Here is a 20,900-nt window from a genome sequence, read left to right on the forward strand (position 1 = left end):
GACTTGCCTAACACGGTAAGTGGGCGTGGGCTCAGCTCCTCCTCAGGCTCGGCACTCCAAAAATCCCCACTTGGGATTTTCTTTTCCCCTCACTCACCTCTGCTGCAGCGTCATCGCTGTATAATCATTCACAGTCAATTTGACCAAAACACACTCCACCCCACCAGCATAACGGTCGTGCAGTTCCAGACCCTCACCATGGTTTCGATCCCGCCTTTCCCGACGCCTTGCGCAACCTTAAGCATAAACTAATAGCCCTCAAGCCTCACGCAGACTCCTCCTTCTTCGGCCCCAACGCCTCCAAAGACGAGGTCTACACGCAGGTCCTCGAACAGGCTCGCGGCCTAGTCTACGACCAGCGCAACTGGGTACTGCCTCCCGTTCCTCCATTGAATTGAGACCTCACTAACCATACAACCTATCAACAGGTCAGGTACCTCCACCTCCACCACCACCTCCACCTCCACCTCCCGCAAGGAAGATACTAAAAGAAACAGCAACTTCTCCAACGTCGCCTCCCTCCTCTGGCACGCCTACGCCGCCCTCCCCGCCCCTTCGTCGTCGGTCAACTGGGCCGGCTTCTACATCCGCAGCGACAAGTTCCCGGCCTTGTCCAAGGATACCACCACCACCACCACCACCGGTGCGACCACCGTGCAACCCAAACTCCTCCTCGGCCCCTTCCAGGGCCGCCCCGCGTGCCAGGAGATCCGCTTCGGGAAGGGGGTCTGCGGCACCGCCGCGCAGGACCGCGCCACCGTCGTCGTGCCGGACGTGCTGGAGTTCCCGGGCCATATCGCCTGCGACGCGAGCAGTCGGAGTGAGATTGTCGTGCCGATTCTTGTGGGGGGGGAGGTAAGATTCTCTTAGCATCTGGGTGTGGGGTTGGATTTGGAGTCGAGGGTGGGAACTTGGGCTAACCGGGATTTGTTGGTAGACGGTCGCGATTATTGATGTCGATTGCACGGAGCCTTCGGGTTTCGATGAGACAGATAAGAAATACTTGGAGGAGCTGGCGGGGTTGTTGGCTGAGTGCTGTGATTGGTGATTTACCGTGGGGTCTGTCTGGCTCTGGGGTTAGGTTGAGGATCGAGGGTATAGAGTATACGGTATGATCGGATGGGTTTAGAGCTGGTTATAGAGCTTCTGGGTATATATGCAGTATCTTAGTTGTCAGCAAAGGGGAAATCACCAGTCATGGGGACTCTGTCAAAGTCTATGCATTCATCAATCTCTGCCCGTCCTCCGGGACAAGCAAAGAAATTAATCCCAAGTCTATAATATATATGCTATATCAATCAGACCACATTCGCTCTGGCACCGATAGAAATAAACCCCGAGAAGGAATTGGTCCGTGTGTATCCCGTTGTCTGACCAAAGTATAACCAACGCCCAATAACCAAGAAACTCAAATGTCACCGTTCTCTGCCGGTGGGCTCGCTCCATGAGAGGATGAGGAGTAAGACATAAGGAGACGCAGCTACATGCTCAGCATGCTCATCTGCCGCTTCATCGGACTGGTGGACCCCGCGTCCCCGTCCTCACTGGGTCCCAGCCCACTGTCCGTCCAGCCCAGCCCGGCGTCGGTGTCGATGTCCCATTCCTCGTCCTCGCCCTCCTCGCCGTACTCGTCTGCCCCGTCCAGCACCGCCGCCGACCAGCTCTTCTGCACCGCCCCGCGCGTGTTCCACCGCAGCGCGCGCTGCACGCTCTGGAACCACTCCCCGCTGCCGGACACCACCGTCGGGAAGGGGTATTGGCTCGCTTCGACGGTCACGTAGTCGCCCTGCCGAAGCTCCACACGACCTTTGCCGTCGAAGGAGCAGTACGCTGTCGAGCGGGATCCGGGGGGCACGGCGATGCGGAGGAGGGAGGTGTCGGAGAGGACCATGGGCCGGAAGGAGAGGGTGTGCGGACAGATCGGGGTGAGGAGGATGCCAGGGATGGAGGGGTGGATGAGGGAGCCTCCGGCTGAGAGGGAGTATGCGGTTGAGCCTGTTGTGTCACAAGTTAGTTTTCAGGTCGGCGCGACATACTTTGGCGAGTGGGTGGGGGAAGGCCAGGCTTACCTGTAGGAGTGGAGAAGATGCAGCCGTCGGCTTGGACAACGGTTAGGAGATCGTTATCCGCGTAGAGCTCAAGGTTAGACACATAAGGGGACGGGCCACGGTCGATGACCAACTCGTTGAGCACCTCGAACTGCTCCCCTTCCTCGACGGCCCCGGCCTCGGCGCCCTTGCTCCGGTCCTTCCGGAAGACGGTGCACGTGAACCGCATGCGGAGGTTGACGCGCATGCCCACATCGCCCATGACGGCGTTCAGATGATCTTTGTAGTTTTCAAACTCGAAGTTCGTCAAGAACCCCAGACTGCCCAGGGAGAAACAGAGTATCGGCGGCACGATCCGCTGGAACAGCCAGGAGGTGAACAGCACCGTGCCGTCACCCCCGAGCGTCAACACGAGGTCGAACCGCTCCGGGCACGACCAGCACAGGTCGGGCGTCCAGTAGCGGAGCATCTCCTGGTACCGCGGGTCCTTCTCCAGGAGGCCCTGCGCGTCGAACCGCTTGGAGTTGCGCAATTTCGCGTCCACGTAGACGTTGACCCCGATCTCGTTCCCGTAGCGTGGCGTCGACAGCAGCCACTCCGCCAATTCGCGCGTGAGGTGGACCAGGCTGTTGTCGCGCGCCTTGGTGACGATCATGACGGTCTTGACGGCGCGTTTGATCGGTCGGCGCTGCAGCTGCTTGGACACCTCCCGCACGCCCGTCGCGGTCTGCACCAACCGCGAGTGAGACAGCCACTCGTCATCGGTGATCTCCTCGAGCACTTTCTGGATGTTGACGGCGTCGTCGAAGCGTTGGTGGAAGAAGCAGGGCGATTGCAGGGCCAATCGCGCCGACGGGGCCGCCCGGTCGAGGTAGGCTCCCAGTTGTAGGTTGGACAGGGCAGCGGACAGTTTTTGGGAGGAAGAGTTGATCGAGGCGCGGCGCGTGGGCTCGTCGGAGGAGTTAATGGTGTTGGGGTTGGGATTGGGGGAGTTGGAAGGGAGGAGCCCCAGAGACGCCGCCAGCGGCATGTTGGGGTTCTGTTGCGCGGAAATGGACGGTCGGGAGGCGAGCGCTTTAAGAATGGTCTGACGAGGGATGGAATCACTCGATAATGCGTTCCTCTGGTGGCCGGAGAAGGCGGCGGTCTTTCGCAGGTGGAGGAACGAAGGCGACGGAAGCGACGGCACTACGGACTCCTCGCGGATAATCTCCGACGCACGGCGAGTCTCGCGACGGCACTCGGGCGGCCCGGAAGTCGAATGATCGGTATGGATGTCGCTCGTGGTCTCGGAGGGATCGATATTCAGGGCATAATCGCGCAGGAGCAGGGCCCCAACGGTGGCAGAGCGCTGGACAGGCGGGCGCACCGGAGATTCTGATAGTGGTGGGGCCGCGGAGGGTGAGGACAAGCAAGTCGGGTCAGAAGGAGGGATCGTGGCGCAAGGAGATCTAGGAGATGATTGGGAGAGACTCATAGGGCCATGGTCAGACGGAGAAGACGCCATGGACAGCTGAGGAATGACAGGTGTCGCAAAGAGAAAAAAAAAAAAAAAAAAAAAAAAAAAAAAAAAAATGAGGAATGACAGGTGTCGCAAAGAGGATCAGAGGCTTTTGGGGGGGGGGGGGGAGAGTAGATAAAGTGGGTTGATTGGGAGGGAAGGGGGGGGGGGAGTTGTCTTAGAACAATCACTAGTAGTTCTGGTAGTCTAATGGAACAATAATACTGAATTACTGATATGGGGACGGGATGGAAAAACCAGGCCGAGTCCGGAAGTAACGGGGTTTGGACGGGGTAAAGTCAGTCTGTAGAACCTGCGGAGTGACACGCTAGAGTGCACACGCTACACCATCCAACGAACTTTCTGCAGTGTCTGTTTGCTACTAGGTACTCTTTTTACCTAGTAGTTAATTCTCCCCACATTACGGAGTAGTGTCGCCTTCGATGCGCTTCCACAAGCAATTTCCCTCGTGTCATCTTTCCAGGGAATATAGTGTCATCTGTCATCAGTAATCTGTAATCATATCATGGATTGGTTTCCCTGCCAAGTCGGGCGGTTCTGTAACCCCGTAACCGGCACCCTCTCACTCACGCTGACAAGGGCAATTTCTACACTGCAGGCAATGTTGTAACTATTTTTGTCCACTACCGCTGTCTGGAGATAAGCGGAGATCCCCCCATGTGTAACGAGGCGTGTGCCTTGTCTTATCTTCAACTAGGTTGCTCAACCTGCGAACAATTCATTTGCAATGCAATGCTCCTTTTTTTTTTTTTACAAGAGTGGATAAATTCTCTACAGTGCGATGTGTCTGTGATTACCTCGCAATTGACTAAACTCCGCGTGCTCCACATGCATCTCTTGAATCCAGCCCAGTCAGATGCTAAGAATACGAACCCAGCGCACTGCAGCACCCCTTCCCCCACCGTGGCTTTTTGCCTGAATGGATGTCCTGTCACAGCACCGTGTTCCACTTTCGGACAAATCCATGCACGTCCCCCCCGCGCCTTGGAAAGTTGGAAGGTCGGAGGGTCCTGAATAATCGGCGCCGGTGCTTTTGACGATTCCTACGCAAGTTTCTTCTTCGTATCCACATGATGGAATGCCATAGAACCTGCTGTCTGCGACGGGCGCCAAGACGCCCCGTGCACACTAGGCCGCCGAAAGTAGTGCCGTTTAGAAAAGCCGACCGTGCGATACTGGGTGAGAACGGCTCCGATGAGAGAAATCGTCGGGAGTCAACATGTTCGGAAAAATCGAGTCTGAAGCTCAGGGTATTCGAGAATCTTCTTAAATAGCGATCGATCTGTGGACACCGATCCACGGGCATCGGCAATTTTTCCGGTGTAGCGTTGTAGGCCCGATGATCAAGCAGCGTTGATCTTCCAATTGTAGTCGCGATAGACCTGATCCTCGACAGTTTCGCGCAGGGTTCCCTCCAGAGGCCGGCCGTCAACATCCTCCGCCATTGCAACATCGCCGTCAGCGCTGACCAGTTGTGTTCCATGGCAGATGGCCGAGGCGCGCTGGCGCACCTTCTCCCACGTGTCAAAGTCAAATGATCCCTGGCTCTCGTTCAGCAGCAGATGGCCCTTGGAGGAGAAAGCGAGGACGTGGACGGACTGCGCGGTGGCTGCATCCTCCGCGGAAGGTTCCCGGCGGATCTGCCCCGACTCGTCGACGGCTAGGACCGTGGCAGAGAAGGTCATCGACAAAGGCACGGATGCTGATAAGAGAGCCAGAAGTGCAGTGTGGAGGAGCGCGGGGAGCAGAATCAGATACTGGACGGAAGAAGCAGATCACACTGCGTTAGTCGATGACCACCAAGCCAATAGAGCGTCTGTCTGTTGATGGAGGTAAGAAGTACGAACCGGATCCCCTCTGCCGACACTCTCACCACCAATGATAGCCAGCGTGATGACCACCCCACGACGCGGATAGCCCTTCTCGCGTCCCAGGATCACTCGCCCCAGCAGTGTCTTGAGAATTCCCTCCACGTAGCGTTCTCCAACTCCCGCGGGAGCAGTGCCCGGCTTGACGAAGACTTCGATGGTCGCATCTTCGGGCTTGAGGGCGTCCCGGCGACCGGGGAGCTCGACGGGTGCGTTGACGGAGCCTAGAATGTTGGAGCCGGTCGAAGAACACTGGTAGGAAGCCGACCCGTCGGCGCGATTCAGAACGGACAGGGTAGCAGATGGCGCGACCATGGTAGCTTGATTGAGTGGTGTAGAAGTCACAAACGATAGTTGAAGAAAGGGCAGAAGGGAAGGTCGTTGTTGTGTTGTATTAAGCTGCGAGTGGAAGCTGAACTGGACCGGAAGGCGAGCTTCTGTTCGCAGCTCCCGCTGGGATTTTTTTTGGCCGCGGAGTCGCATGACGGCGGGCTGTCCGCTGATTGGTCTATCCATGCCAACCACGCCGGCGTTGGAGCTTCACTTCCTCAGGTCTCAATCCATGAACTGCACGCAAATACTTAATCAATTCTACAAACGATTTAAGACTCATGGTCTTGAAGCTCAGGCAATGTGTGACTCTGAGATAATAATATCAGCATTCAGATGGATAACATTAATTCTTGAACCTGAAACCCTCTGGGGGACCTGTTGTACCTGATATATATCTGCCGGGATATGACCATTAGTTCCAATTCAGCCCACCGCCCAGAAGACGCCTTCGGACTACAAATACCCCGCGGAGTTTCTATACAATGTCAGCGTACTTGGCTAACGAACAACAGTGCAATCCACGCTCATACCTTCTCTAAGATGATCCACAACGTACTCCGTAGTTGTGCTCGAAGTCGCCGAACTACAATCGGAGTCCTTCGGTCTCGGACTCGGAGCCAATTGCAGTAAGCAGATTGATCCCCTCGCCGGAGGTCGACAGGAGCGCCAACAAACACCTGCAGCAGTGGTCGTGCAGTGGTGGGGGCCGACTCGCGTAACCTTCGCAGCCTTGCAGTCTCTCCAACTCTCTCTGCCCCTCACTTGACCTACTTGCGAGTATCGTGATTGTGCCTCTCTCCTGCTGCACTGCTGCTTTCAAACCAACAGATAAAGATGAAGTTTCTCTGCTTACATGGCAAAGGCACCAGTGGTGCCATCTTCAAGTCTCAAACAGGTCAGTTTATCTAACACTCCCAATTTTCTACCTTGCTCTCTAGAATCGCTTCATTAACTCAAGGAGCAAACCAGCGGCGTTACGCTCGCGCCTGTCAGAACTAAACATCGAATGGGACTTTGTCGATGGCTTCCACACGACCGACCCCGCCCCGGGGGTTGATCTCTTCTACGCACCCCCCTACTACTCCTGGTACGAGAACGACACGGTCGACGAGATCGCGACCTGCCGCCAGCGGCTGCAGCAACACATCACGACGCATGGGCCCTACGACGCCGTCATGACCTTCTCCCAAGGCGCCGCCGTAGCGTCCACATTCGCATTACTCCAACTCTCCGAGGCGCCCGACCAACCCCTCCCCTTCAAGGCCGCGATCTTCATCTGCGCCGGCTCGCCGTTGCGCATCATGGAGCAGGTCGGCTACGAGATCGCCCCGCAGGTGTGGGAGAAGGATATCCTGACGCGGAAGGCGCTCGCGGCGCAGGCCGACGCCTCGGCGATCCTGCTGCAGGGCTCCTCGCGGTGGAACGGGAACAACGGCGGCACAAGGGAGTCGGAGGAGGACATCCGGCGGGAGATCACCCCGTCGCAAACCGTGCTCTCGATCCCCACGGTGCACGTGTACGGCGCGCGCGACCCCCGGCTCTCGGCCGGCATCCAGCTGTCGCAGACCTGCGACCCGGCGAAACGCAGGATGTACGACCACGGCGGCGGCCATGAGATCCCGCGCACCGAGGCTGTGACGAGCAGCATTGCGGCGTTGGTGCGGTGGGCGTTGCGCGCGGGCGGAGTGATATAAACATCGAAATCACCACGTGTGGCTTTTTTATGGTTTTCTTTTTTTTCTTTTTCTGTTGATTAGATGGCAGTGATTTATGTCATTAGCATGAGGGTAACTAGAATTGAAATTTGAGAGGTCTTTCTCTTTGTATCTTTTTTCTTTTCAGCAAACGGCCAACATTACATACAGAATAACAAGAGCTCTGGCATCCAGAAGCACAGATGCGTTCGTAACCTAGTAAGTAGGAAGTGTTCGGGCGAGTGCTTCGCGGCCTGATTGCGAGTGATGACCTGTAGCTATGTAGCATGCGGAACCCCAGACTCCGGGAGTCACGGGAAAGACGCGAGCAAGCAGGAACATACAGGGTTCAAGGGGAGTCCGAATGCGTTGCTTTGATTAGGATTTGGGTGGTCCGGGAAGGTCCTTTGCTTCGACGCCAGACCTACATAGCTAGCTGTACTAGTAGGCTCAATCACGTCAACAGAATTGGAATTGAAGTGAAGTGCACTGAGATGATTGGGGAGTGGAGTGGCCCGTTCACTTGACAAACCGGACTTGGTCCCTCTTCCACATCAAGGCAACAGCGATCAATTGCGCCGCTCCAAACGCCCCAACCGCGTACATCTGTCGATTGTACCCCGCCGCGTAGACCTTGCGAATCTCCTCCTGGGTCGCCGTCGGAAACCCGGAGAGCAGGTTCGGATCCGCTGCTGCTGCCTCGGTTGCCGGAAGATGGCCCTTGACGTAATCGATCAAGATGCTGTTGACGATGGTGTTGACGATGGCCACGCCGAGGGAGGCCCCGATCATGCGCGCTTGGAGCGTCAGGCCCATGGCAGTTGCTGCGCAAAGCGAAGTCAGCTAGTTAGCGGCGGAGAAAAGCATTTTAGCACTAGTGAACGTGCGTGGTAAGCACTAGAGCTCCGGCTAGAGGACACCAACCTTGATCCGTGGTCACCACCACCGGCACACACATGTACAGCGCCGCGATGGAAATCCCTGTCCCCAGACCCGTGATCACCATGTATCCGTACTGGCCCGGCCAGATGTCCACGGTGGGTGGAACCGAGGAGAGGAGGAAGGCCCCCACGATCTGCAGCACGGACCCTGCCGCCGCCAGATACACGAACGGAGTGCGCAGGCGCCCGGCCAGGAGACTGCAAATCCCCGCGCCGACGGGCGAGCCCAGCCCGAACGTGAGGACCTTCACCCCGGCGCCGATCGCGGTGCTGTGGTTGACGGTCTGGAAGCGCTGCGGGAGTTCGATGTACAGGATTGTGACCGCAGGTCCTGTGAGGAAGCAGCCCCTGGGGGGAGGGGTGTGTTGTCAGGCGATGAAGGAGTGGGGGCAAGAGGAGCGGGAGGGGGGCTTCGACTCACAGGATGGCTCCCAGCAACACTCGGTTACGGAGGATGCTCCAAGGGAGAATCGGCTCGAATCCCCAATACTTGCGATTGGCCACGGACCACTCCCATGCGATAAACCCAACCAGCAACACGCCCGAGATCGTCAGCATGGCGATGATGGCGGCTGACGACCACGCGTACCGGATGTTCGCTTCCTCGAAGGCGGCCACGAAGAAGACGGAGAAGGAGAGCAGCAGCAGGCAGCCAACGGTGTCTGCTTTGGCCAGGAAGTTCCAGAGCCCATGGATCTGGTCGCCGGCCTTTCGGGAACTCTCAAGGTCGTTGGGAACCAGGATCCAGATGGTTGCCCATGCCACTATCCCGGCCGGAACACTAGAGCAAGAAGGCATGTCAGCACTAGAGGCAGTCGACACAGACCTACATGACTCGCATAGCTCACATACTTGAACAGGAAAATCCAACGCCAGGCGCCGGATGTGCTGATGCCACCCCCAATTAATGCACCCAGGATCAGCGCCAGCGTCAGCACACCTGACCCCGCTGCACTGGCGATGTCAAACTTGGCAGGGGGAAGGAGGCAGATCAGGCCGAAAAGACACGAGGTAAAGACCCCTGATCCCCCGATGCCCTGGAAGGCGCGGCAGATAATGCTATTGTGCGAGAGCGATCAGACCAGGTGTGGCAGGGGGGGGGGTGTGACCAGGGAAACTAAACTCACAGCTGACTCATGGTCTGGGCAGCAGCGCAGCCTCCTGAGAAGGCCACGAAGATGGCTAGTGAGATTAGAATCGTTATCTTGAGCCCAATAAAGTGACTGCATTTGGCCCAGACGGTGAGGAAGCCCGCGAACGCCAGCAGGTAGGAGGTGATGATCCAGGTGCTTTGATCGAAGCCATCCAGGTGACGGCTGATGGTGACTAGTGAGGTACTAATGATTGTGATCTCAGCCGTGGCGAGGAATAGACTCAGCGCGATACTGTGACATGTAGGCAAGGTAGTTAGTGATAGTAATGTTCGGTGATGCTGTCAGATCGATTAAAACTTACCCGCCGCCAGCGAACCACAGTCGAGCGCCATGCATGTACCTCGGCTGACCAAAGACCTCGTTGTCCTGTTCTTCGGCCGACGAGGCACTCAAGGATGGCAGGGCGTGCGATTAGGGGACCGAGCCATGGGTTTTGCGATTGACATCCATTGCTCTGGGACTCGGTGGGTTGATGTTGCAGTGACAACCGGGATTCCCGCGAGGAAAGCAGATAGACGCCTGGGAATCATCCACATATAAGGGCACGATTCCGGCGCTGGATACCTGACACTGGGCAACAGAAAGAAAGGACTCTCTGAGATCATCGATCATTAAACCTTACTGGGCGGATCCGCCCAGAGTTCAGCTAGAGGCTTAGCTCACATTGCTACTAGATCATTCTTGGTAAAAGAAATCAGACCCGTACGACCCCTGCACACACCGGGTAGGAGTGAATGCGTGGTGATTCACCGGGACCTTGCATGTCACTTTCTTTCCAGTCGAGAAGCAAACAAAATCGTGTCACAACGAAATGATCTACATCCACTAGTGGTACTTTACAATAGGTGCAGTGCAGTCCTAGTCACTCTGCTTTAGATGCGGCATCGATGACCCGGCGAATGACGTGCACAGTTTGGGTTACATCGCTCCTGGCCCCGGCCCGGGGAATGTCATGCCCTAGTGAATGCACATACACCCACCGCACCCCGGCCGCGCAGATGGTATTTGTCACCGCAATCTCGCCCGCCGCCAGATCCTGCGAGCCCCAGATGTGCGCCGTGGGAATGCGGACCACATCCTGGTGGGCTCCGAGGTCTATCGGCCGGATCTCCCCGCTTTGGATGGCGCCGTAGTCCAGGGGCGGGTGAGTGATCGAAAGGATGATGGCGAACTTGAAGGGCAGCGGGCTGTCCGGCTTCTGTTTGGCGAGATACGCGAGGTAGGTGAGGATCAACGTGCCTGCCTGGCTGAACGCGATGACGCCGTCGTAGGGCCCTTCGTGGTAGAGCAGTTCCTCCAGGTGTCCGTAGGCGGCGACTCCGCTCTCCGGGTTCTTCTCGTCGAAGTAAGCGTACATCGGCTCGTCCTTGGTCGCGATGAGTTCGATCCCTGCGACCACGTTTGGTTCCTGGCTTGTGGAGGCTGGTGTTGAGGAGGAGAAGAGGGAATGAGGCTTACCCGGCTGCATTGGGGCAGGGATGTTGCCTTCGATGAAGTCGTAGGTGTGGTTATCACCGAGTTCGTACCGAATGGCTGCGGTTTGGATCTCGAAGACCTGGGGCTGTCAGCTGGCCTGGCTGGTTTTGGTTTGGGGCGTGATGGGGATGTGAGATGACCTACTCGAGAGTTTGAGCCGGCTCCGTGTAGACTGGCTTCATGTGAGTATATGAAGAGAGTAAGGTAGTGGACTTTTTGAAATCTAGTCGACATACCAAAGAATGTGCATGCCGAAGACCGTGTGAGTAGGAACGTTGTTGTTTCGCAAGATAGCAAACTTGACAAACTCCGCCCGGAAGCAAGTGGAAGGAGGAGAAGAGGACCACACGGCAAGTTGATTATATTGCCTTTCTCAAGAATCGTCTTGTCACTCGGTGATAGGAATCTTGAACAGAACTCGGCTATCTGTTTCGGGCTGGGGATGATCCCCGATCCTCCCACGAATCATGCAAGCTCGTTGTACTAATGTCGATTTGGGCCATGCAGCCTTGCATCCATTCTAGTGAATGGACCAGTTTTGACAGCCGGAGTCATGGATAGCACATGCTAAACAGCCCAGCTGGGTAGTAATTCCTCAAAATTCACCGGTGTTACTACCTGGTAGAGACGGGAGGGATAACAAAGCCAGGCCGTGCCAACCCAAGTGAACACGATCCCACTTCATTCACTTGAACACATCTGTGCCGTGTCTTCTCCTTTCCTTGCACTTCATGAGATCATGACTCTGGACATCTCACCCACATCACGTAAGATGTCAATGTGACCCTTCAGACTGCTAAGCCTTTCGTCAAGTTGAGGAGCAGTGGGGTAAGTCGACCTGGATCTAAGACACCCAGCCTCTCCCTATACATGACTGTACAGCAAGTGATAACATTTGATCTTTCAGGCAGCTTTCTTCATCATGGCGTCCGACGTGGTTCCCCCGCTCGCCATCATCGGGCTATCCCTCCAGTTTCCCGGAGATGCAACGACCCAAGATGCGTTCTGGAACATGCTGGTTGAAGGTCGATGTGTATCCAGCGATTTCCCCGCAGACCGAATGAATATCGATGGTCATCACAATTCCAACAGAGATAAGTTGCACAGTGTGTCTTGCAGAGGAGGTCACTTTCTCACTCGAGATCTCGCGGCATTTGACGCGCCTTTCTTCAACATCTCCGACGCCGAAGCAAAGGCCATGGATCCACAACAGCGCCTCGCCTTGGAGACCGTGTATCGAGCTCTCGAGAACGCGGGCCTTCCGATGAACGAGGTGGCCGGTTCAAAGACGAGCGTGATGGCTGGTTCCTTTTGCAACGACTATCATGCAATCCAGACCAAGGACACTCTAAATCTTCCCAAGACTGCTGCCATGGGCAGCTCCCAGAGTATGATTGCAAACCGTATCAGTTGGTTCTTTGACTTGCAAGGTCCAAGCGCAACGGTAGACACTGCCTGCTCCAGCAGTCTCATGGCTGTGGATTTGGCATGTCAGTCACTGTGGACTGGTGATGCGACGATGGTTCGTGATCCCTCTTCCTACCTTACTCCTTCCACAACACATTTGATATGGATGCAAGTCTAACCTTTTTTGACCTCTCACATAGGGAATTGCCCTCGGGTGTAACGTTATACTCGCCCCTGAGATGACGATCGGTTTGGATAACCTTGGGCTCCTGTCCCGCGATAGCCGCTGTTACAGCTTTGACAATCGTGCCAACGGATATGCAAGAGGCGAAGGCGTTGGTGCTGTGATCATCAAACGTCTCGATGAGGCCATTGCAGCGGGAGACACTGTCAGAGCGGTCATTCGGTCGTCGAGCTCCAACCAGGACGGCAAGACTCCGGGGATCCTGCAGCCAAGTAAAGACGCGCAGGTCCGCTTGATTCGTGACACGTATCGGAAAGCCGGTCTTGATATGTGTTCAACCAGATACTTCGAGGCGCATGGCACCGGTGAGCAGATCCTGAGTCACATGGGGTATAATATCGCTAATATTGGCTAGGGACTCCGGTTGGCGATCCCATCGAGACTAGGGCGATCGGATCAGCCTTTCAAGGTTATCGCTCATCCGACGATCCACTTTACGTGTAAGTGATCTGCATCTTGATTCTAATTATTAGTTACAGTCTAATGCAGCCTATAGGGGCTCTGTAAAATCCAACCTCGGCCACCTAGAGGGAGCGAGTGGTATTGCGGGCCTGATCAAAGCAGTTCTTATCTTGGAGAAAGGGATCATTCCGCCAAACAGTGGCAATCTGCAGACACTCAATCCTCAGATCGATGAGCAGTATCTTAATCTGAAGGTAAGAACTTGTTCTCCCCTGAGCTTACTTCCTGCTAACATAGATACAGATCTTGAAGCATGCGATCTCTTGGCCCTCGCCAGGCCTACGCAGAGCTTCTGTCAATTCCTTCGGCTTTGGTGGCGCCAATAGTCATGTCGTTCTCGACGATGCTTACAACACCTTTCGCATGCACGGTATCGAAGATGGACGTCACCAGACTGCCATCGAGCCTCCCTTGCTACACAACGAAGAGCACCTACTACAGGCAAATGGTCAAACCAAGAATGGCACCGACTCTTCTAATACTCGGAGAAATGGCATTGTAATTCCCACATCTGAATGTGCTGTTCTAGTGTGGTCTGCAGCAGATGAAGCGGGCATCAAAAGAATTATCCAGTCGTGGCAGCAGTATGTAGCTGCTACGGAAGCGATGAACCGACCCACGGTAGCCTGCATACAAGACTTGGCCTTTACACTGTGTGCGAGGCGGAGCGAACTTACATGGAGGGCCTTTGTCGTTGCAAAGCCAGCGGAAGACCTGCACGTTGCGATGGAGAGGATTAGCACTCCTACATGCTCCAAGCCAAACCCACATTTAGCCTTCATCTTCACGGGTGTGAGTACCTCTATAGATACTATCTGAAGGCCCAACTAACCGCAAAGCAGCAAGGAGCCCAGTGGCATGCTATGGGCCGTGAACTGATAGATCGATACGATGTCTTCAAGACTAGTCTAATTGATTCGGGCAACTACTTGAAGAGGCTTGGTTGTGCATGGGATGTTCTAGGTGAGCGCTTCCGAGCCCCTTGGCTTTTCAGAGTACTCACCTTTTTTGCAGACGAGTTGCAGAGAGATGAAGTTGACTCTCGAGTCAACGACCCGACGTTTGGACAGCCACTCTGCACAGCACTGCAGATTGCCTTAGTAGAGCTCCTCCAATCATGGGGTCTCAGGCCTGATGCAGTGGTTGGTCATTCCTCTGGTGAGATTGCAGCTGCGTAAGTCAATTCCTTGAATTACCTCCACCAGTGAATTGAGCTAATATTTTGCGGAAAATCCAGTTATTGCGCTGGTGCAATCACAAGAGGTTCTGCCCTGAAGATTGCGTACTATAGAGGCTTCCTCACCGGGATCTTAGGGAAGTACCGTACTATGGCACCTAATGCTCTGGCTGCTCTAATGGCAATGCAATTCGGGGAAAAGGGTCAAGATCGTGCGAAGAGCGAACCCCTGTTTGATATTTCCTGTTTTGAGTAAGTTGGTCCCGGAAGCATCATGCTCTCATGACACCTGCTCATATGCTGACGCTGTTCCAGACGGTTCCAGAAAGCAATCCCAGAAGGTGGCGCAAAGAACGAATACTGTAAACGCGCTCTCGCATGGCAATTCACAAGACATCTGGCCAGTGGTATGCATGGCGCTATGCTCGCTGTGGGTATGTCGAGCCGAGAAGTGCAGCGATACCTGAAGTTCGTGGCCTACCACTTCCGTGAACCCAAGCTCGAAGTTGCTTGCATCAACAGCCCCACTAGCGTCACTATTTCCGGGCAAGCGACACAGATCGACTTCCTGCATCAAATTCTAGTCGAGAAGAAGGTTTTTGCAAGAAAGCTTGCAGTCAACGTCGCATATCACTCATCTCAGATGAAAGAGATTGCCGGCATATATCAAGAACTGTTAGCGGAGCTGGAACGACCAGCCAAAGCCAAGAAGCCGCCGGTGATGGTATCCAGCGTCACCGGGGCATGGATCTCAGAAGAGGAGCTTTCCAAGCCCGAGTACTGGGTAAGGAACCTGGTATCGCCCGTGTTATTCGACGATGCTCTCTCAAAGTTGTGTTCCCAATCAACAGCATCAACTCGTAGATTCGATGGAAGTCATCGCCGCAATGTCGCGCCGGACCATCTCCTAGAAATCGGGCCTCATTCCGCCCTTCAAGGTCCTTGTGGAGACATTCTCAAGGCCGGGGGAAAGCACGATCAAATCACCTACATTCCACTTCTGCGCCGTGGTCGCTCCGCCGTTGACTGCGTGATGCACGGGGCAGGCCGCTTGCACTGTAGCGGCTACCCGATTGACCTGCTTTCAGTCAACAATGGAGGCGAACTTGAGCCGCAACACAATCGTCGCGTGCTCGTCAATTTACCGGAGTACCCTTTTAACCACTCCAAGACATATTGGTTCGAAAGCCGCATCAGCAAAGGTTACAGATTCCGTCGGTTCGGCCACACGGAACTACTAGGTGTGCCTGATCCTGATGGAAATTCTATAGAGGCCAGCTGGAGAAACATCATACGGCTTTCGGAGATGCCATGGGTGGAGGATCATAAGATCAACAACAGCATCCTGTATCCCGGTGCCGGCATGGTCGTCATGGCTATCGAAGCAGTTAAGCAACTGGCAGACCAGCGCCAGGGCATCGCAGGATTCGACATCAAGGACGTGGTCTTCTCGTCGGCTTTGCAGATTCCAAGTCATGCTGATGGTGTTGAGGTGTGCGTTTACCTGAAGCGAGTCGGAAGTGCCAACAAGGATGCGACGGGTTGGTTCGAGTACAGCGTTTGTACGTACAACAATGAATCGTGGATTGAGAACAGCTCGGGTTCAATCCAAGCTCACTATGAGTCCGATGTGCAGACGCCAAACATCAGCGATGGTGAAGAAGCTAAATGGCAGGCGTCCCTTGTTGAGAATTGCCAGCGTGCAAGCGAGCAATGTGCATCGCATGAAGACTCAGGCAGATTTTATGACGGCCTGCGCAACTGTGGGTATCACTATGGGTCGATGTTCAGAGTCATTGAGGGCAACGTTTCCAGGCAGAACGATGGAAAAGCCATGATTGCAGAAGTCAAGGTCTTCAAGCCTGACTGCACAACAGGATCAGAGGTCTATCCCGCGCATACAATCCACCCTACTACGCTAGACGGTGTGGTTCAAATGATGGCAGCGCTAGCCACTGACGCCGGACAGCGAACAATTCCCGTCTCCGTGCCCACGAGCATCACCCGACTCTGGATCTCCAATAGAGGTGGACTAAGCTATCCTTCGGCAGAACTCATCAAGGTCTATGCGACTTCCGTTCAATCTGCTCTTGGCAGCACACAGTATACCATGACGGCATATGACCGCAACGTATCCAAGGCTCTATTAAACCTGGAAGGACTAAAAGTGACCTCAATCGCAAGTCCAGAGAATTTCTCACCCTCAGACCAATTCAAGGTCGATAATTTATGCCATCACGTCGAATACAAGCCAGACACCGATCTTCTCACCAACCACGGATTCCTAACTGCGTTTGGCAAAAAGGAACTCCAAGTTCCGGGCCCGGTGCAGCATTTGCGGGATATGGAGTTCCTGATTGCCACCTGCATCAACAAATACGCCGATCCGCTCAGTGAGATGGACAAGAGCAGTCTACCCCCTCACACGATTCTATACATTGAGTGGATTCTAGAGCGTAGACGGTTACTGGAGCTCGATGTGTCGGACTTCGGCTCAATCGAGTGGCGGCATCATATGGACGACGAGGCCTACGTAGCAGAGGTCCATAAACGGGTTGAAAGCGCCAGCAAGCGCGGCCTTCTCGTGAGCACTCTCTGCAAGAACCTTGTGGAGATTCTCAACGATCCTTTGCCTCATCTCTTCAAGGACAATCTGCTTACCGATGTGTATTCCGAGATGTTGTACGGCCTTCCAGCGGCAACAGCCCTCGCACGATACATCGATGCGCTCGCTCACAAGAACCCTCGCATGAACATCCTCGAGATCGGGGCTGGCACTGGGGCAATGACTGAGCTCTGCATCAAGGCCCTGGCGTCCCCGGATATGGAAAATGCACCGCGCTATGCCCAATGGGACTTCACTGACATCTCCAGCTCGTTCTTCCCGGACGCCGTGAACCGCTTCGAGACCGAAAAGCGGCGGATGAATTTCCGTGTGTTGGATACTGAGCAGGATCCAGAGACCCAAGGCTTTGATTCGGGATCGTACGACTTGGTTGTTGCTTTTTTGGTGCGTGTCGTTTCCTTGGGTTGAGGATGTTGGACGCCAGTACTGACATGGATTAGGTCCTTCATGCAACAACCGATCTAGCAGCCAGCCTGAGGAACGTTCGAAAATTGTTGAAAGCGTACGTCACTTGTGAGGTAGATGTGAACAGGTGCTGATATATAGACAGGGGCGGGAAATTGCTACTTTTCGAGATCACGCATCCTGATCCGGTTCGGGCTAGCTTCGTGTTCGGGCTCTTTGAGGGTTGGTGGCGTTGTAAGTCTCTCTGAATGAATGTGTGCGAAGCCACGCTGATTGCCTGAGTAGCAAGTGAAGCCTACCGCCAAAGTCATCCGTGTGTTGATGTCAAACGATGGGAGACTTCGTTAAAAGATTCAGGATTCTCAGGGTGCGAGCTTGCGATAGATGACTACGTCGATACTTCATGTCATGAAGGAACGCTTATCGTTGCGAGCGCCGTGTCTCCCGTTACGAATATGGAGGCGACGAGGACCGTTATGGCTCGAGCCAAGCCTGCCGCGCCAATTACACAGAAGGAAGTCAATATCGTTCTCAACACCGCCAATCCTCGTCAGGTTGAGCTTGCAAATATGCTATCTGAGCTACTTGGCCAGACTGGAGTTAGCGCCGTGAAGCGAGGTCTGGAGGATATCAAGAAACGAGACCATTCTTCCGGTAACTTGGACATCTCCCTACTCAACTACGACTTTCCTTTCATATACAACATGGAAGCGGAAGAATATGAAGGCCTGCAACAAATGATAAGCACAACGACAAATCTCATCTGGGTAGACAGCGGAGGAGGCCCTGAACCCTCGCCTCAGTTTCGACTTGTTGACGGTTTGTTTCGTGTTCTTGCTCGCGAATTGTCCAGAGCGAAAATCACAACCTTGTCCATAGAGGAAAGCACGGTCCTGCAGCAGGCAGAACAGATTGCCAAGGTATTCGAAACCGTCACATCAGAAGCAACGGACGTCGACACAGAGTACAGAGTGATCGACGGGGTGATCCACATCGGTCGTTTGGTCGCCGCTCGAGATATCTCTCAGACCATCGCGAAGATGAAGCTACCACAGAAAAGAGAGCTCAGAGCATACGGCGCAGGCCCACCGCTCCGCCTCGAAGTTGGCACGCCAGGTCTTCTGCACACCCTCCAGTTTGTCGAGGATAGATCTCTTCAAGATCCCCTGAAGCCGGACGAGATTGAGGTCCAGGTGAAAGCTGTGGGCCTCAATTTCCGCGACGTCTTGATTGCCTTGGGCCGCCTGGAAAGCGACACGCTCGGTGCTGAGTTTGCGGGAATTGTGGTCCGTGTCGGGTCCCAGTGCCAGCGGTTCAAAGATGGTGATAGGGTGGTTGTCTTTCATCCGAGTCGCTATGCAAACTACGTTCGTGTGCGTGAGAATATGTCTGTTGTCAAGATCGCGGACGAAGCTGTGCCAATGTCATTCGTGACTGCGGCTGCGATTCCTGTGGCCTTCGCTACTGCGTGGATTACGCTGACGCGGTTGGCGAGGCTGCAAGCAGGGGAGTCGGTCCTGATTCACTCAGGCGCAGGCGGCACTGGGCAGGCAGCCATCCAGGTTGCTATTTATTGCGGAGCGAAGATCTTCACGACCGTTTCGACCGAAGAGAAGAAACGATTCCTGATGGAGCGCTATTGTATCTCGGAGGATCACATCTTCTCCAGCCGCAATACACTGTTCGCCAAGGGGATCAAACGCCTGACGGGAGGCCGGGGTGTCGATGTTGTGCTCAATTCACTGGCCGGCGAAATGCTTATCGCATCTTGGGAGTGCATTGCGCCATTTGGACGATTCATCGAGATTGGAAAGAACGATATCCTAACAAACACGAAGCTTCCGATGTTGCAGTTTGAGAAGAATGTGACCTTCACGGCGGTGGACCTTGCCGAGATGGCGTTTGACCGCCCGCAGTTGATTCAAAAAGCTTTGACAGATGATGTGTTCAAATTGATCAAAGCAGGCAATTTGGAGACTCCTCAACCGTTAAAAGTTTTTGGCCTTGGAGATCTTGAGCAAGCTTTGCGCCATCTGCAGAGTGGAAGAAATTCAGGCAAGGTAGTGGTGGAGCTTCGGGATGACGATCAAGTCATGACACTTCTGGATACTACACCATCTTTTGCATTTGAACCCAACGCCACGTATGTGATTGCAGGCGGCTTGGGAGGCCTTGGTCGAAGTATAGCCAGTTGGTTTGTGGAGCGCGGCGCTCGCAACTTGGTCCTCCTCTCACGTTCGGGTCAGAAGAACGAGAACGCACGCGAGTTGGTGGCAAGCCTGAAGCGCCAGGGTGCCCGAGTCGTCACGCCAATGTGTGATATCACGGATCGAGCTTCCCTGAGAGTCGTCCTCGATTTGTGTCGCCAACTGATGCCTCCGATCAAAGGTTGCGTACAAGCATCAATGGTTGTCAGGAGCGGCAACTTCGAAAGTCTCGACCACGAATCCTGGAAGGCATGTACGGCGCCGAAAGCCCAGGGCTCCTGGAACCTGCACGAGCTTCTCCCGCGAGGCATGGACTTCTTCGTCATGCTCTCCTCCATCAGCGGAATCTGCGGACCCCTCACTGATGCCAGTTACGCAGCAGGAAACACGTTTCTGGACGGTCTAGCCCGGTACCGCGTGAGCCAGGGCGAGCACGCCGTCTCTTTAGATCTGGGCCTCTTCCTGTCGGCTGGATACTTCCACGAGAACCCGGACAAGCGCGACCTGTTCCTGGCCAACACCGTGTGGGACGAGATCTCCGAGGCGGACCTCCACGGATTACTGGACATCTATTGCAACCAAAAGACCTCGGTGCCGCTACAGAGTCAGGTCGTGGTCGGCATCACGCCACGCGCCGCGGAGACCGGTCGCGCCAAGGCCGACTGGATGAAACGGCCCTTCTTCCGCCACCTATCTACCTTGCTCGAGACACCTGCGGAGGGGCAGTCAGCGTCTGCGTCAGCTTCTGCGTCGGGCAACGGCAGCTCCAACCTGGCGGCCCGGTTCGCGGCGGCCCGGACGACGAGCGAGGCGGTCGAGGTTGCGCTCCAGGCGACGCGGGAGAAGGTGGCGATCATGCTGTCGGTGCCGGTGGACGAGATCGACGTGGACAAAGCGATCCATCAGTACGGGGTGGACTCGCTGGCGGCGGTGGAGCTCCGGAATTGGTTTTCGCGGGAGCTGCAGGCGGAGATAGCCGTGTTTGATATCCTGGGGGGTGCGAGTATTGCGTCGGTGGTGCGATTGGCGGTGGGCCGAGTTGACGGCGTTGGCGGTGGTGTTCAGGGTGCGAGTACGGCTGACGCTGTGTGATTGTGTTGGACGGAATGCAGTAGTTGAAGCACTATCATGTATGATAGGATAGGAATGCAGTCGGCTAATCGCCGTCGGATAATGAAGTTGTGCTGGGAGTTGCAATCGGCCTTTGACGGCTATTGAAGTAGGGTCTGATCTTCACAGGTTCGGATAATAACTTTCCCCATGGGGAATACTTCCCAATTCGTAAATGAAGTATACACTCCCTGCATCCAGCATCAACAACCTCTATAAGAACAAG

At 55.0% G+C, this 20,900-nt stretch overlaps 6 protein-coding genes across 6 annotated transcripts; 3 read left to right on the top strand and 3 right to left on the bottom strand.

Moving 5' to 3' along the window:
- Positions 1–102: 102 nt before the first annotated feature.
- BO66DRAFT_392514 (GAF domain-containing protein) lies at positions 103–1,260 on the top strand. Its single transcript, XM_025647535.1, has 4 exons — positions 103–201; positions 264–370; positions 495–855; positions 938–1,260. The coding sequence occupies exons 1-4, from the start codon at positions 199–201 to the stop codon at positions 1,046–1,048; spliced, it is 582 nt and encodes a 193-aa protein (XP_025503136.1). The 5' UTR covers positions 103–198; the 3' UTR covers positions 1,049–1,260.
- On the bottom strand, positions 1,200–3,588 carry BO66DRAFT_392515 (putative NAD+ kinase Utr1). The gene is made up of 2 exons (XM_025647536.1): positions 2,070–3,588; positions 1,200–1,995 (listed from the first exon to the last, which is right to left on the bottom strand). Exons 1-2 carry the CDS (start codon positions 3,553–3,555, stop codon positions 1,481–1,483), a joined length of 2,001 nt encoding a protein of 666 aa, XP_025503137.1. The 5' UTR covers positions 3,556–3,588; the 3' UTR covers positions 1,200–1,480.
- Positions 3,589–4,913: 1,325 nt separating this feature from the next.
- Positions 4,914–5,753, bottom strand: BO66DRAFT_439384 (putative exosome complex subunit Rrp46; the record flags this gene model as incomplete). Its single annotated transcript, XM_025651149.1, has 2 exons — positions 4,914–5,327; positions 5,418–5,753. 2 exons carry the CDS (start codon positions 5,751–5,753, stop codon positions 4,914–4,916), a joined length of 750 nt encoding a protein of 249 aa, XP_025503138.1.
- A 729-nt stretch (positions 5,754–6,482) lies between these two features.
- On the top strand, positions 6,483–7,566 carry BO66DRAFT_392518 (putative EF-hand calcium-binding domain protein). Its single transcript, XM_025647537.1, has 2 exons — positions 6,483–6,666; positions 6,741–7,566. The coding sequence occupies exons 1-2, from the start codon at positions 6,606–6,608 to the stop codon at positions 7,463–7,465; spliced, it is 786 nt and encodes a 261-aa protein (XP_025503139.1). The 5' UTR covers positions 6,483–6,605; the 3' UTR covers positions 7,466–7,566.
- A 418-nt stretch (positions 7,567–7,984) lies between these two features.
- Positions 7,985–11,286, bottom strand: BO66DRAFT_439386 (uncharacterized protein; the record flags this gene model as incomplete). The annotated part of the gene is made up of 9 exons (XM_025651150.1): positions 7,985–8,289; positions 8,390–8,754; positions 8,828–9,187; positions 9,259–9,465; positions 9,534–9,791; positions 9,862–9,948; positions 10,535–11,115; positions 11,181–11,208; positions 11,273–11,286. The coding sequence occupies 9 exons, from the start codon at positions 11,284–11,286 to the stop codon at positions 7,985–7,987; spliced, it is 2,205 nt and encodes a 734-aa protein (XP_025503140.1).
- A 672-nt stretch (positions 11,287–11,958) lies between these two features.
- BO66DRAFT_453407 (type I polyketide synthase) lies at positions 11,959–20,759 on the top strand (the record flags this gene model as incomplete). The annotated part of the gene is made up of 14 exons (XM_025651992.1): positions 11,959–12,558; positions 12,644–12,992; positions 13,043–13,127; positions 13,184–13,343; positions 13,393–13,941; positions 13,992–14,112; positions 14,164–14,323; positions 14,387–14,467; positions 14,720–15,812; positions 15,858–17,336; positions 17,393–17,454; positions 17,503–17,591; positions 17,643–17,803; positions 17,849–20,759. 14 exons carry the CDS (start codon positions 11,959–11,961, stop codon positions 20,654–20,656), a joined length of 7,797 nt encoding a protein of 2,598 aa, XP_025503141.1. The 3' UTR covers positions 20,657–20,759.
- Between the last annotated feature and the right edge of the window lie 141 nt (positions 20,760–20,900).

The sequence above is a fragment of the Aspergillus aculeatinus genome (assembly GCF_003184765.1).
Source record: "Aspergillus aculeatinus CBS 121060 unplaced genomic scaffold BO66scaffold_29, whole genome shotgun sequence".
In the NCBI taxonomy this organism is placed as follows: Eukaryota; Fungi; Ascomycota; class Eurotiomycetes; order Eurotiales; family Aspergillaceae; genus Aspergillus; species Aspergillus aculeatinus.

Excerpts from the sequence above, each read along its gene's own strand:
- BO66DRAFT_392514 (XM_025647535.1), top strand. Across the intron at positions 371-494 it reads TACGACCAGCGCAACTGGGT|CAGCAACTTCTCCAACGTCG; the intron begins ACTGCCTCCCGT and ends TACTAAAAGAAA. Across the intron at positions 856-937 it reads CGATTCTTGTGGGGGGGGAG|ACGGTCGCGATTATTGATGT; the intron begins GTAAGATTCTCT and ends ATTTGTTGGTAG.
- BO66DRAFT_392515 (XM_025647536.1), bottom strand. The coding sequence starts at position 3,555 with ATGGCGTCTTCTCCGTCTGACCATGGCCCTATGAGTCTCTCCCAATCA. Across the intron at positions 1,996-2,069 it reads CATCTTCTCCACTCCTACAG|GCTCAACCGCATACTCCCTC; the intron begins GTAAGCCTGGCC and ends GTGACACAACAG.
- BO66DRAFT_392518 (XM_025647537.1), top strand. The coding sequence starts at position 6,606 with ATGAAGTTTCTCTGCTTACATGGCAAAGGCACCAGTGGTGCCATCTTC. Across the intron at positions 6,667-6,740 it reads CATCTTCAAGTCTCAAACAG|CGGCGTTACGCTCGCGCCTG; the intron begins GTCAGTTTATCT and ends GGAGCAAACCAG.